Source organism: Gymnoscopelus braueri, assembly GCF_963280865.1.
Source record: "Gymnoscopelus braueri genome assembly, chromosome: 10".
Classification (NCBI taxonomy): domain Eukaryota; kingdom Metazoa; phylum Chordata; class Actinopteri; order Myctophiformes; family Myctophidae; genus Gymnoscopelus; species Gymnoscopelus braueri.
In genome coordinates, this window is record NC_137611.1 from 36,859,427 (window position 1) to 36,874,381 (window position 14,955).

The 14,955-nt window shown below is 42.8% G+C and overlaps 2 protein-coding genes across 3 annotated transcripts in view; one reads left to right on the forward strand and one right to left on the reverse strand.

Moving 5' to 3' along the window:
- Positions 1 to 1,261: 1,261 nt before the first annotated feature.
- Positions 1,262 to 5,328, forward strand: gpr160 (G protein-coupled receptor 160). 2 transcript variants are annotated; one of them, XR_013933944.1, is made up of 3 exons: positions 1,262 to 1,338; positions 2,777 to 4,207; positions 5,214 to 5,328. XR_013933944.1 is itself a non-coding variant. In XM_080440964.1 (2 exons), exon 2 carries the CDS (start codon positions 2,793 to 2,795, stop codon positions 3,747 to 3,749), a length of 957 nt encoding a protein of 318 aa, XP_080297090.1. In that variant the 5' UTR covers positions 1,262 to 1,338; positions 2,777 to 2,792; the 3' UTR covers positions 3,750 to 4,708. The 2 variants fall into 2 exon arrangements, 1 of the variants encoding a protein (XP_080297090.1); XM_080440964.1 differs by lacking the exon at positions 5,214 to 5,328 and having other exon boundaries at positions 2,777 to 4,708.
- Positions 5,329 to 11,064: 5,736 nt separating this feature from the next.
- The window catches only part of skila (SKI-like proto-oncogene a), a 33,983-nt gene continuing 30,092 nt past the window's right edge, over positions 11,065 to 14,955 (reverse strand). Inside the window, 4 exon segments of the mRNA XM_080439884.1 lie at positions 11,065 to 11,335; positions 13,588 to 13,800; positions 13,802 to 13,819; positions 14,458 to 14,834. Coding sequence (XP_080296010.1) covers positions 11,084 to 11,335; positions 13,588 to 13,800; positions 13,802 to 13,819; positions 14,458 to 14,834 — 860 coding nt within the window. The 3' untranslated portion in view covers positions 11,065 to 11,083.

Consider the following 14,955-nt stretch of genomic DNA (forward strand, 5'->3'; position numbering starts at 1 on the left):
CACCATTATTACATAAAGGTTAATACAATTACAGAACATTCACTGTTTCTCTGTGTTATCTCTACAGTACAGCCAATCAAAGGAATTCTGGACCAAATTAAAGACACATAACAGGTCAAATTATGTATAACATTAAATATGTTATTAGATTGGGGTATCAGAGATTTCAAAAGAATATATCAAATGGGGGTCGGAAGTCAATTGTATAGGGGTGTGTCACACAATGTAATTTTTTCAACATTGCCCATCTTCTTGAATTTGCCTGCTGGAATCTGTATCTGTTAATGATACACTTAATGTATTTTATATTTAAAGCACTACCATAATACCAGAGAGGGTTGCTTATAAATCCATTGATATATCTATTTGATCATGCAGAAATGCAAAGTATTATTGCCTCTTCCTGGATTTTAGACTTATGTGAATGAGGCTCATTGAAAGAGTGTCAGCTATGACTAGTCAGTCTCATTTCTCCTCAAAAGCCGTTAGATAGATTGGAAGACAGCCAGTGATGATAATCTAATTTCTTACTGGGTTAAAGCTTTAATTTGATATCAGACACCATATTCACTTTACTTCATAAATAAATAAACAAATAAAGACATAAATAGTATTGCGATACAGCATTTATTTTGTCTCGATGATACATATTGTCATGTTTTAATATAGCAATATTATGGCACAATGTCTTTGTGCCACCCCTACTAATAATGCATATCAAAATGGGGGTCCTTAAAATTAAAACGGTTGAGAATCATTGTGCTAGCATAGGCCTAGTTCAGAATTTGAATTGAGAGAATTGTTTACTTGGGGTCCCATGTTATTTCTTTCAAAATGTTTTTCCTTTGTATGACTACTAAATAAATGCCAAATTTGTTGGACCTTTCATGGTGTCACCTCATGCTTTATAATTGCAACTGTCATCCTCACCTGATTGATTGATGTTTGATTGATTGATTGATTGATTGATGTAGTTTATTTAGTAAGACATGAGAATAGTACATGACAGTACATAACAGTACATGGAAGTACAAATTCACAATACAAGGTCTACTAAACTGGAACTCTCATTAAGCGCTAAGCTTGTTTAAGATGAGAACTCCATGCACACAAATCATAATGAAATATGACTTGTGAAATCTTGTGAAAATCTTGTGAAATCTTGTGAAATCATGACACAATAGACTTGAACTTCCTTGTTCAGCCTTTAACCCTAACCACGCCTTGTAAACATAACCTGGTTTCTACTCTAGTACATCAAACATACGCATCAAGGGAAAAGGCAAACGCTCCGTGCTGCATTGTATCTTGTCGCGTTTACAAAAGAGAGACTATAAGGTAGGCCTAATTATGAATGTTAAATGAATGTGCACTATTGGTGGTTGGTTTAGTTTTGCACTATAAAATCTCTTATTGGAGCACATTGCTGTAGTAAAAGGATGCAGTTAGTAGTAGCCATGTGTTCTTTTAGCCTGTCATATCCTCCCATGTATGCATCCTCTGTAGTTACTTCTAATTGCACAATTAGCTACAGCTGGTGACAACACATACCTTCAAGTTAAACACTGTAGATCAGGCTGTTTTACTATTATTAGAGAATATTCTCTTTAATTTGAAGGATGTTAAAAGGCTCAGTTTTGTTCTGTAGCCTTCCTGTTGCAAGTTATCACATCGCCATTGAATCCTGCAGGGCAGATCTTAATAATAATAATAATAATAATAATAATAATAATAATAATAATAATAATAATATGTTTGTAGCAACAAGAAACATGAAATGTAGGCCATTGTGCTTTAGGTAAAAAGACTAAAAAAGAAAAGAAAAAATGAGAGCAAAAAAAAAATTAACACAATAAAACAACAGAAAGATGGAGAAAAAAAACATTAAGATATAAAAAAAAAAAAGTATGTCAAGAACAACAAAAGAGATAGCAAGATCAAGTTAAAACAGTAAAAGAAAATATCTATGGTTGCCAGTCTTATATGTAATAATGGGAGTTTCCATACTTTAGGCTACCTGTCCATTGCTCAACCCAGAACAACAGTAGCCTGGTAAACCCTCCCTCCGGAAATCTCATTTCCCAAATAGAAATGAGATTTCCGGAGGGAGGGTTTACCAGGCTAGAACAACAGAGCCACACCTAAGTGGTTGCCTATGGATGGATTCGGAAAGTGATATACTGTACTGTACTGTAATTTAACCTGTCAGACAACCAAGTGCAGGCTTGTTATACCCTCACTTACCTTTAGTTGGTCAACATCCAAACGTCTGAATTAAGTAATATTGGCAGTGGCACAGCAATAGAGCATAGTGAAAAGTCTGTATTTTAGGTTATTTAATTAAGATAAGAGTACTATAATCAGGTGACGGGTATGCAATCTGACACTACAATATAATACTTAACTGTTTGGATTTAGGCGATCCACCTAACTGCATTGCAACAATTCAAATCAAGACAGTTGTATTTCAGCTCACCAAACGAAATGTAATTCAATTACATCAGTTTTAAATTCCAGCATTCAAGTGTCTAATGGGAATACTTTTTATAGTATTTAGAAGCTATTTTAAGGGTGATTTTAAATGCCATGTACCATAAATAGCTACTAATAGCCTAATCTTTAAGGGCCACCTGTCCAGGTTATTTATTCATTTATTTATCCAACTTACAGTATGGCATGCTGCAAGCATAACATGTGGGGTCGAGTGATATGTGGGATGTATGTTATATTGCATCTTACTTTTGGACTGGTTTAATCAGTACGTCTTTCCTCACAGGTGGAAGCCTGGGTGGATGGAACAGATCCACGTTGTGGTTTTCAAAACCCCAGCCCCAGGCTCCACAATGCACTTGTCCATTCCATCCATCCTGCTCGGCCTTGGAGGGAAGTGCTTACTCAACTGGACACTGGTTCTTCTTCAGAGGAGCCACATCTGTGAATGCTTCATAGGTGTATTCATCGTCTCCCTGACCGTCGTGGACACGGTCCTAACCCTTACCCTGACCACCCTGCATATTCAAGGTGACGGCTGCCTCCTGGGCCTGCGCCTGACCCGCCACCATGTGTGTCTGCTGGTTCAAATACTCGGAGAAATTTACAATTCCCTGCAGTGGCCCGTTCTGTTCACTGCTTGTTTGGATCATTATCTTACTGTGTCTAACAGGTTACAGAATATTACCATAAGGGCTCGAAAGATCACGTACTCATTTGTTACCAGTCTCCTATGGAACATGGCTGCTCTTTATGTATTTATAGTGTCTGAGTTCTACCCTGTGCTGGAGAATGAGTCTCCCAGCCAGCTGCGTAAATGCTGGGTATTCTGTGCCCCTCAGATCTCACACATTTCAGCCACTGTTCTCTTCCTGACTGTGAGCTGTGTATTGGTCTCACGCACAGGGTTTCCGAAACTCAGCCCACAGCGCTTACCAAGAAACCAATCTAAGGCACAACTAATACAGACACGGACTGCTGGAGAAATTGTTGCGCAAGCGCTGCAAATATTTCTCAATACATGGTCTTACTTCTTAGTTTTCATGGCTATATCCCTCATGTTGCCTGTGGGAATACCTTCGCACCTGGGTTTGAACGTGCCCTGGCTTTGCTTCCTCAACAGTGTTTTGATAGGAGTGGTTTTGTGTGCGAGCTGTCCAGCCTCACAGCTGGTGCAAGGCATGGTGGCTGTGCCCCCCGACATCTTCTGTGACTGGAGAATTTTTGTGAAAAAAGCTCAGTGGAGGACAGACTTATGACTGCCTAGAGACCCAAAACATTTTTATGTCAAGGATCCCCAAATTGATATGTATTTGGCCACAGATCCCCTTTTTAAAAAGACTTTGCTCACAAGATGATCTATTAAATAGCCATTGTATGAAATGGGGTTAGTGGTTAAACTGTTCCAGGGTGACCCCTGGAACTCCCTGGGGGTCCGCAGACCCCACTTTGAGAACCACTGGCATAGACGCTTCAGCCTCATGTAGAGCAACATGGTAGAGCGTGTGGAAGAGGTCAATGTTTGTGGTCCAGGACGGCTCTGCATGACACACACCATGTGACCAAACCTCAGTGGACACCCTTTCTAATTTGTGTTTCTAATTAATGCCCTTTGTATCATTGAATGGAAATCATAGTGCTACCGCTGCAATGACATTCTAGATCATTGTATGCTTCCAGTTTGTAGAATGCCTTTTCCAGTTTCCAGCATGGTGGGGTTGTCATTCAAACAAAAATAAAAGGAATGCACACCAGTGTTGTGGAGGTGCTGACCATGGTGAGCAATGTTAAAAAAGAGAGAGGTTACACCGCAGGGACCCCCATACAAGATTTGTGTTGTTAAAATGTTTAAAAAATAGCTGATCTCCAAGCTCACAATGCGTCGCATATTGCGATGCCTTGTGAGCTTGTCTATCTTTAAATAGCAGTCATAGGGTTAAAGTGATGTTGACGCTATGTAATATTGACTAATCTTGACCCCACTTTGAGAACCACTGGTTTAGAATGTGATTGTAGCTGTAGCGCGGGGGTCAGCGACTCGTGGCTCAGCCTCTCCCCAGCGGCTCCCTGTAGCTTTACAAAAAATATATGGAAATGAACTGTTTATTTTCTTCACATTTCATTTTAATTGAATTTTAAAGGCCAAACATGAGAATCTTACGTTCTCCAATATTGTAGCCAGCCAGACAGGTCGCTTGTGTAAACAAACCGGTGTGATTCCAAATGCAAAAAAATAAAGGTAAGGAAAACAGTATTTAATAGTTTGTGGACATTCGTTTGCTTTCACTGCCAATGCTGCTGGATTACCTGTATATTCGATCTGCTGCACTAAGTTATCATATTTAATGAATGCTCGTTAATATGTGTTTAGTAATTTTGATAGGCTAATATACATACACTTAATAGCCTGAGTTGCCTTCATTATAAGGCTCAATTATGTTTGTGGCTCCAGACAGATTTTGTATTAAAAACAATTGGTCCAAAATGGCTCTTTTGACATTTAACGTTGCTGACCCCGGCTGTAGCGTTTACATTTCCATTTACCGGAACAAAGGACATTTATCAGATACACTAGAAATGGTGTCCACTGACCTTTTGGTCATATAGCTCCATGGGGTTTAACATGGATGTTTTGATGCAATTTGGATCATAAGTGTTTGCAGGGATCATAAGTGTTTGACTTGTTTGGCTCAATGTAGAGAACAGTTAAACCACAGACCCAGTTCCTTCCTTAATTGTGATGAACCATGCTCACTAGTTCGTTCTCAACTTAAATTGTGTGCCTGGCCTATCAGAATGTTTAATAATAATTATTGTTATGATTATTATATTTTATAAATTATATTTGACAATGTACAGAATGAAAATGTGTATGTTTGGTCAATAAAAAAGCACAATATCCACATTATGAGATAATAAAGGCAAAACACAAGATTAGTTTTGACACTACAGAACTTTACTTGAATTTGATCCAAGTTCATTGTCTATACAGGGTATATTTACAAGATCTGAAATCAGGGAAAAGGGCACAAACAGAAAAAAAAACACTTGATACAACTGAGGTATTAGCTAAAAGCATTTACAGGTATGTAATTAACTAGTAAATATCAATTATGATAAACGGTTAGAGATGCAGTGTCCTCTGCTTAAAAAACATCTTTTTATATCACAACATGAGGTAGGAGAACAGTGTCTCGATTCATGCAAGAACAAATGTCTCATCACACTGTAGTATTGGCAACATAGTATGCAATGGTCATACATAGACACTGCGTTGTATGTTTCAGAATAGCATTGAGGGGAAAATGATTTTTTGTTTAACAAAGCCATAAATATTTTCTCTTTAAATCTTTCTAATAGTTAGTTTGTGTAAGGTGTATAAAATGAAAACATGGTGTGTCTATTCTTAGTAACCAGTCCACCCTAATCCTGTGATCAATCTTATCACAAGGTGCAGCCTACTTCTTGGTATCCCACACTGGCATATTGTCGCTGTCGGGCAGAAACCTTGTGTCTCCATTTTTCATATTTTTTTGTTTGTTTTTTTCATAAATGAATGCCCTATTTATACTTCATTGGATGACAGTATTATGCAAAAGTCACAAAAATAGCCGATATACTAGTTGGCAAAGCGTCGCATTGGCAACTTTGTGATCGACTATTTTTCTATTTTGGAAATGGAAAAGATTTCAAAATATGGACACCGGCCTATTTAACCAAGAGCTTGTGACTACATAATAACTACATTGGAACCACTGGTTCTTTTTTATATCTTTTTTCATTTACTGAAAAGTAACGGTTGTGAACATACAAGGTTTCCACCGACTGCATCGATATGATAATGCTGGCTGAAAATACACATACCCAACTACAAAGCTATTAACTTTTGACAGTTCAAAGGTTACTTTGCATTTGTTTACAGAGTTGGAGTTCACCTCTACACACAGCCAGGAACTGATTCCATGGGTATGCAAATGCTGTATTCAAATGTCCAGCAAAGTCATGCTCCTTCCAAAGGCAAAGCCTGTGTTTTAGAGAGTGTATGTGGGGTGGGGACGACTTCACACCTACAAAATTCTGTACAAAGCATATCCAAAGTTCTCATAACACTGCAAATGCAAGAAGGTCCAGCACGCTGCGTTAGAGATTTTTCTTTTCTTATTTTAGTCACTTTTTCTCATCATCATAGCATACAACTTAAGATATAGAGCGCCCCCTTGTGTATAAAATGCAATTTACACAAAGTAACACCCCCACCCCCCAAAAAAGAAAACTTGTAAAAAAGAATCTTTTGTCAACTTGTTGAAGAGGTAATTATGGCATTAATAAACGTAATACTGATTATCATGTGAGTGATGTCGTCACATGGAAAACAATGGGTTAGATTTGAAAAGACCATTGACAAAGATGCACCGTCTCAGTAAGTCAGACTCAGAGACACTGTACAGTATGTCATTAAGTGTGTCCCATTTATAGCTGCTCTGCTTCCATCACTGGCAAGTGGGTGGCAAACACACTAAAGCACCCACACGTACATGGAATAATCATGTGGTTCCAAATCAAATCAGCCTACATCTTCTGTTCTTAAGTGAATTTGACTTTTACATGACACTTAGTGACACTTTTTAAAAACTATAACAAATTAATTGCATAATTAAAAACTTTTCTGTTAATGTTCATCATGCATATGAGAGATCTCAATAGCTTGTGCGTTTACATAGGGGGGGGTGGGGGCGGGCAACATCATTTTTCTTTTTTTTTTACATCAAACAGATCAATTGATTGGCCTGGTGACAACAAACAGAATGTAATGAGTAGTGAACATGCAAAAGAAAAAAACGTTTTTTTGTATTCAAAATGCATTTTCTTAAAGAAATGTTTCGTTTTCAATTTACTAACGGGTGTGGTATCAGAATCAGATATCACAAGGGGACGAGGCTTAATATTATTAAATTACACATCAACAGCCCATTAAGTTGGAATCCACAAAAAAGAAGCAATCAGTTCAGAAAAAGGGAGGGCTGTGTAAAGAAGCATATTTCCTATTTCAGGTTTGTCCTGTGTTGGGTTTAAAGCCTGATTTATACTTCGTTGCATGCTGGTGTCGCGCAGCAAATAGCACATCTACAAGCTTGCAACAAAGTACAAATTAAGCATAACATTACCATGCATTTCATCTCCCCGAACATCCAGTTTGCACACCTGTTGCAGGGTCAACCAATGACAAAAGTCAAAATTATTTTAAAATAATCATAATAAACATTTAGGCTGTTCGGAGCCTCAGAGTTTCTGTCCTGGTCCAATTTATATAACCTTCTGAAGATTATTCATAAGAACAGTTAATATATTAATGGCTACTGTATTTACAAAGTGAATATAAATCTTTAGTTAATACATTAAATATCTTTTTTTCTCTCTCTCATAAATTCAAGAAAAGTTTTATATGGAACAATAGTAGAGTGTACATGTGCGGTATTGTATGGGAGTAGATTTTTTGAGCTCGTCACATTTTAACAAGTCGGTCGGACAAGTCTTCCGTCATCCTCTCCTTCATGACGACACCTGCGTCGCAACGCGTTTCAACTACTAACACACAAGAGCTGTACTCTGCCCGCTCACAATGGTCTGCTATTGTAAAGGGAGGAAGTGTAAGAAAATCTGCATTGAAAGGGCTGGAGCACAGTGGAATGTCTTATCAATTTGCATTTATAGCAGATGCATAAAAAAAGCTCAGTGTTAAACCAAGGCCAATCCCCTTTTCTTTTCAAACAATTATTTACATACACACACGCACGCACGCACGCTCGCTCGCTTTGGGATCTCCTCGATGGCAATAATAAAGCGTCTTTTTTTTCTTTTTTCTTGCCCGGCAACTGACACAATAACAGTCCTCTCTCTCTCTCCATTCCTCTGGCTGGATGTCTGCTCGCTCTCCTGGGCATTCACAAAACACCACACACACCAGCTGATCTGCCACTAGAGATGGATGGGTGGGATTTGTGTACATGTGATTGTGTGTGTGTTGTGTGTGTGTGTGTGTGTGTATGTGTGTGTGATTGAGTGATGGCAGTTCTGTGAGAGCAGAGGGGGAGAGAGAGAGAGGGAGGGGATCCTGTACCCCCCCACCCCCGACAACAACAGCTGCCCCCATTCTGCAGGCTTTACGGACAAAAGGGGCTCCTGTCTGCACCGCCCGGTGTCCAGGCCACCCAGCCTGCAAACCAGCCAGGAGAGAGGGTGTCAGTCCCCCATGCGCTCCCCTCGCTCTCCATCTCACCTCCCTCCTCTCTCTCTCTCTCTCTCTCTCTCTCTCTCTCTCTCTACCCTGCTCTGTTTGTTCAGCCAGGCAGAATAACGTAAAGCAGGGGCAGGCTTGATCCGAGGCCCAGAACCCCCGTCTTAGACAACTGCTTTCACCTGTGACCCACATTCTCTCAGAACGACACGACGCTTGGGGACGAATAGGGCGGCGATTAAAAACTGTCTGCAAAACAATGATGTCAGATAAAACAATAGGCTCGCGAGAACAGGGGGGACCGACCCTGGAGCTTTGATCATCTACTGGGAACGCTAGGGGCCATTGTTCTGTTCCAACGACCACATGGACAGGACTCTTGGCGTGTGCGCGTGGGATGTACGTGCGTGCGTCTGGCGGAGGAATGCCGTGTTGTGGCGACACAGTAGGTCTTACTACTGCACGCCTCCTTGCATGGCCATCAAAACAAGACCTGGGGGAACCTGACCCCCGCTAACCATGCTTTCTACAAAAGTCGCCCTGGTTAAACCAACCCCCATTCAAACCCCCCCACCCCCCGGAAACATTCCATTCCTTAGAGGTTCTGGAGAGTGAAAGCGAGAGAGAGGGGAAGAGGGGTGTAGGGAATCAATGTGTAACACCTCTCGTTAACCACTTTCAACCTGGCGTCCATATGTATATTGTCATTTTCAAAAACTTTCAAACGTTTGAAAACTTTTCAAAGATGGCAAAAATAGACAATATACAATCTCACAATGTGTCTGTCTCGACACATTGTGAGCTTATAAATCGGTTGTTTTCGCCGGGCGACACCAACGTACAGCAAAGTATAAAATAGGGCTTAAGTGGTTAAGCTTTCCTCGCGCCAAGCCTTAAAAAGGAAAACACAGTGATTCCTGCCTAGGCCAAAGTGAGTGAAAACCACAGTGTAAAAAAACGTCGCTGGTGTTTCCCAGCAGAGGGCATTTCGTTGTTGTTAGCGTACAGTAGTGGAAGGTGTGTGGTCTTTCAGAGGAGAGGAGACGTTGGTGGTGGGCAGCTGGAGGATCAGCTAGCAGACTGTTTGGTCTACGACGGCAGGATGGACCGGATGCTGCCCGGCAGATTCACAACAAGAAGACCAGGAGTCTACAGCTGCAAGTAGACCCTGGGTCCAGACCAGAGGACAAGCTTAGCTACCTCACATTCAAAACACTCCCATTTTTTTCATTTTTTTTTCATTTTTTTTCTTTTTTAACAATAAATGTATTTTATTTTCTCTCTGTATTGACGGTTTTTAGTTTTTCTTTACACAATAGAACTGTTTTGGGGTTTTCTTTTTTATAACGTTCGTCACTCTGCATTCCATGAGGGAAAAGGAAAAAGAAAAGAGAATAAAAGAAAAACAAAAGTGACGTCGTGAAGAGCATCCGTGCAGTCAGTCGTTCTTGCATTCGCTGGTACTTGGAGCATTTCGGGCCGTATGTACAGAACGACGTAGCAGAGGTGAGCACACGACCAGACCCCTGATATGTGTCCGACAGGGGGTGGGTGGGGGGGGGGGCGCTCTGGTCGCAGTGCCAGGTAGTTATATAAAGTGAAATTCTGGAGAATGCAGAGGGAAAAAAAGTCTGTGTGTGTTGTGTGTCTGAGCCAAGCTCTAAACAACAAATAATAAGGAGAAACGTCTCTGTAGGTTACAACACATCAGTCCCAGAATCCAAATAAGAGAGGGGTGAGGAGGTTCGAGAGAGGGAGGGGAAGGTGAAGGTCGTGGAGCAGGGCAGACGGACAGACGGATAGACAGACATAGAGAGAGAGAGAGAGAGAGAGAGACAGGAGTTTAAATGGTCTCTGAATGAACCAAACTCCTATCTGTGAAGCAGCCGTTTCTCTGCTCTCCATAAAGAAAAAGAAAAAGATAAATTAAATCAAAATGTACAAAAAAGTTTAAATACTGTTTAAGGAGAAAGGGAGCGGATGGATAAAACAAAATAATAAAATAAAAAAGCACATGACAGAAAACTCATTTCTTTTAAATTTCCATTGAAGTAAAAGACAAACGTTGAACGTCATACGTTATTAAAAAGATTAAATAAAATGTAAAGATAGACAGAGTAGAGAAGAGAAGGGGGGGGGGGGGGTGTGATCCACTGTGTGATGACAAAAACAACAAAAGCAGCACAACCAGCAGCCTTAAAGGGGGTTGATGGTTGAATTCCCTGTGTCCTGGGTCAGGCTGATTTGTTTGTGTCTATGGGGGGGTTCACTGGCAGACCGACGGAAGTGGGCGGGAACGAGGGGAACGAGTTCCAGGAGGTGAAGGAAAGAAAGGAGGGAGTGGGTGGTGCCGGTATGCTACTTTTGGCCGGCCTCGGAGGCCTCTGAGGTGGTGGAGGAGGAGGAAGGAGGCGGGGATTGGGTGTTGGGGGGTCCGGTGGAGGGGGTGGATGGAGGAGACGGGCTGCCGCCGGTCTGGGCCATCTGCTGCTTGAGCTGGGCAATGGTGCGTTCCAGCTTCTCCCGCGCCTCCCGTTCGCGACGCAACTCCTCCTGCAGCTCCTGCCGGTCGGCCTCCGCCTGCTCCAACCGCTGCCGTAGGTCTGACAACTGGAGAGAGAAGAGGGAAGGGGGGGGGGGGTTAGTCAGGTTAGTCTTGACAGTATTTTCTCTCTCTCATACACACACACTAACACCTTCTCCCACTGCCAGACAGTCTGGGGTTGACGCCAGAGCAGGGCAGGGCAGGGAGGGCGGAGTCTGAGTTTCAGCCAGAGAGACGGGAAGAGAACATTCCAGGTCTGAGCTCAGGCCAGCAGAACAGCCCCTATCTCAAGATAAAGCTCGCTGGAAACCCAAACAAAAGGCCTAGTGTGTATTGGTGCCACACACTCGGGCCCAGTAAGCACAGTGATACCCCCCTCCCATACACACACTAGTGGTAGCACACACATACACATGGAGACAAACTAAATTCACTCGCACAGAAACTCGCACACATAGAATGGGCAGCATTGGGAACGCTCTCCCAGACTCCCTGTCTTATGTACACACAGCAAAATCCTCAGTGTTCATTTGACTCAGTGGGTAAAAGATGGACCCAAACAGAGCCAAAGCCCATGTGTTTATTTTACTCTCAGAGTAAAATGAACACTGAGGATTTTACAGAGCAGGACACTGGCGTGATTCAACCATCATTGGAGGCAATGGTTACACAGGTTTGACTTGACTTTAACCCTATGCCAGTCTAATGCTTAATTTATGTTCCATCGTGTTGTGTGCCGAAAATAGCCAATCTACAAGTTCACATGTAGATTGGCATGTCGTTCGCAATGTGTTGTGAGCTTGTAGATCTGATATTTTCTTTCTGTGTAGGACTTCCACGAGAGATGCCACTACCTAACAGCTTCAAATCAATCCTCTGACCAAAGTCAACAGCTTGTATATATTTAAGTACTGCTGACCTATGAGCAGCTGTTCTAGGAACGTCTGAGTATCCTGTGTTAACTGTGAGTGTGATTGTGAAGTCTATTTCCAATCTTGTATCGTGCCTTTGACTGTATGTGAGGTCCCGTTGTCCCTGTACTGTGTGTGTGTGTGTGTGTGTGTGTGTGTGTGTGTGTGTGTGTGTGTGTGTGTGTGTGTGTGTGTGTGTGTGTGTGTGTGTGTGTGTGTGTGTGTGTGTGTGCACGTGAGTGCACTGCGTTACAATGCGTCAATGCCTGTTCACGATGCTTTTCTTTACCAATGCAAATTCTTGTCCTTTGTTAAACTTGACTCCACCCATGAAGTACTTAACTGCTGTCATAGTAAGATGGCTAGGACATGTAAAATTGCCACACACAGTAATGGCCTGCATAATTAATCACATTAGATTCTAATGTAATTAATTATGCAAGCCATTACTGTCTGTGGCAATTTTTTTCTTTGCATTAATGTAATTACTAACTTGAGTAAGCTGTCAAACAAAGCAATTCCGAACATCCCTCGCCAGCCGTTGTGTGCGTACATGATGCGAACAGCGTTTTCCTAGGGAGTTGAAGGCAAGGGGGCGGGGGGGGCGAGTGGGGCTGGGATTCTAGTGCTGAGATGCTCTCAGCAGGAGGATGTTTCTCACCAAATAAGTGTAGAGGAATATCTTGTGGAGTTTCAGCGACTATGCATCCCAGAAATATATAGCTTATAAGGATTTGTAATGTAAGGAATGTGTAATCTGTCAGGAAATGTAAATAAATACTAGCCGTTTCACTCATGATACAATTTCTCTTTCATAACAGATACATGTGCCAGATAATCCTCTACAACAAAATACCAAGAGTAAAAAAAAAAAATTCAGTCATTCAGTCCGACTTCACTGTAGCCTATAGCCTTTTCATAAATGATATTTGTACTCAGACATTTAGACTGAATGTGTCCTTTAGCCTCATCTTGCGCTAATGCATGCAACTGTTTCGCCAGGTTTTATTTGTGTTGTTTCTCATAAGTGTGCATCCGTTGTCCGTCAACAACACAGCCAGGCTCTCTCCCCACCCGCCCCCCTTGCCTTCAACTCCCTAGGAAAGCGCTGTTCGTGTCTCAAGCTAGCACAGGTCAACAGTTGCCATTTTGGTGCGACAATATTATGAAAAATGGTGGCATAATGATCAAACTTGTGGTTGGCTGACATTTATTAAAACAGCACTGTTTTCAGTTTTCAGTTATTTCAGTTATTTGACCACTAATACTGTACTTAACATTGAAGAATAGAATATGGAGATAGGAGGTTTCTGCCCGACAGCAACGATATACTACACACACACAGACACACAAATGAGTCGAGTTAAAGTGCAGACATGTCATGGTGGGTGGGTGGCATTCCATACCTGTGCGGTGTAGTGAGCCTCCTGCTGGCGCTGTGACCCGGGTTCACAGGCGCAGGCCTGCTGTCGGAGCTGCTCCAGACGACTCTCCAGCTCGCGCTGCTCCTGGCGTGCATGGCCCAGCCGCCGTGCCTGCTCGCTGTGCACCGCCTCCAGCTCACAGCGCAGCTCATGCTGCTCTGCGCTCAGCTCCCGCAGCCTCGCCGCCTCGCCTCCGGTGCAGCGCCTCCAGCTCCTTGGGGGAGGAAAGGGAGAGAGCGAGAGAGAGAGAGAGAGAGAGAGAGAGAGATGAGGAGGGGAGGCAGTGGGAAGCTGACATCTACAATTTATACCATCTGGAATGTATATAATTTGCTAATGCTCCTGTCCAAAGCAGATAGATTGTGTGTGTGTGTGTGTGTGTGTGTGTGTGTGTGTGTGTGTGTGTGTGTGTGTGTGTGTGTGTGTGTGTGTGTGTGTGTGTACTGTATGGTCAGAGATGATAATAACAACATTGTAATGGTCAGGGAAGAACCTGAAGGGTCTAAAGAGTTGGGGGGTAGCTCTGCTCCTAATTAACTGATTATAAATGATTTTACTGTACGTATTCAATCAACACAGTTTCAACTCAGTCAAAACACTATTATTCACCTACTAGTTCGTTCAGATGCTGGTAATGGATAGTTTTATGAATAGCATAAAAGGAGGGGGGAGAAAGGAAAGGAAAGGAAGCTCAGATCATATACACCACGGTTGGTGCACCAGGGGAGTGGTGTGTGTATGTGTCTATATGAAGGTCACTTGAAGGTGACCAACTGTCCAGGACGCTGAGGGCGATTTTAATGGGCCGACTTTTTGTTACGGGGCTCATTTGTCTTAGTCTGGGGGCCTCACCATCTCTAGCTGCATCTGCTTGTGCAGGGTGGAGTTGAGCTTCTCCTGCTGCCGGCTGTACATCTGCATGATCTCCACCACGATCCTGTCCTTGTCGTCCTCCAGGCCCCCCGCGGAGCCCGTGTCCTTAACCGCTACCTCCGCTGACAGCGACTCGGGAGGAGGCAGAGGGAGGCGCGGGAATGGAGGAAGAGAAGGAGGAGGGGAGGAGGAGGAGGAGGGAGGGTGAGGAGGAGGAGTGTGGGCGGCTTTCTTGGAGCCCAGGCCGCTGGTCTCCATGGAAACTGCCTGGCTTTGGCGTTCCCTCTCTGCCGCCGCGGCACGTTGGGATTTGGCCTCCTCTGCAGCAGCAGCCACGGGAGGAGACGCATGGAGATCTGAGAGGAGGAGGAGGAGGAGAGAGAGAGAGCGTGAGCGAGTGTGAGGAGGTTGAAAGACAGGAAGTGTGAGCCGTGTTGGGTGTGTGAGCGCGGCGGCGGCTCCCGCCCACGCTCGATA

Bases quoted from the DNA above. Each gene is read 5' to 3' on its own strand.
- gpr160 (XM_080440964.1), top strand. From the start codon at position 2,793: ATGGAACAGATCCACGTTGTGGTTTTCAAAACCCCAGCCCCAGGCTCC.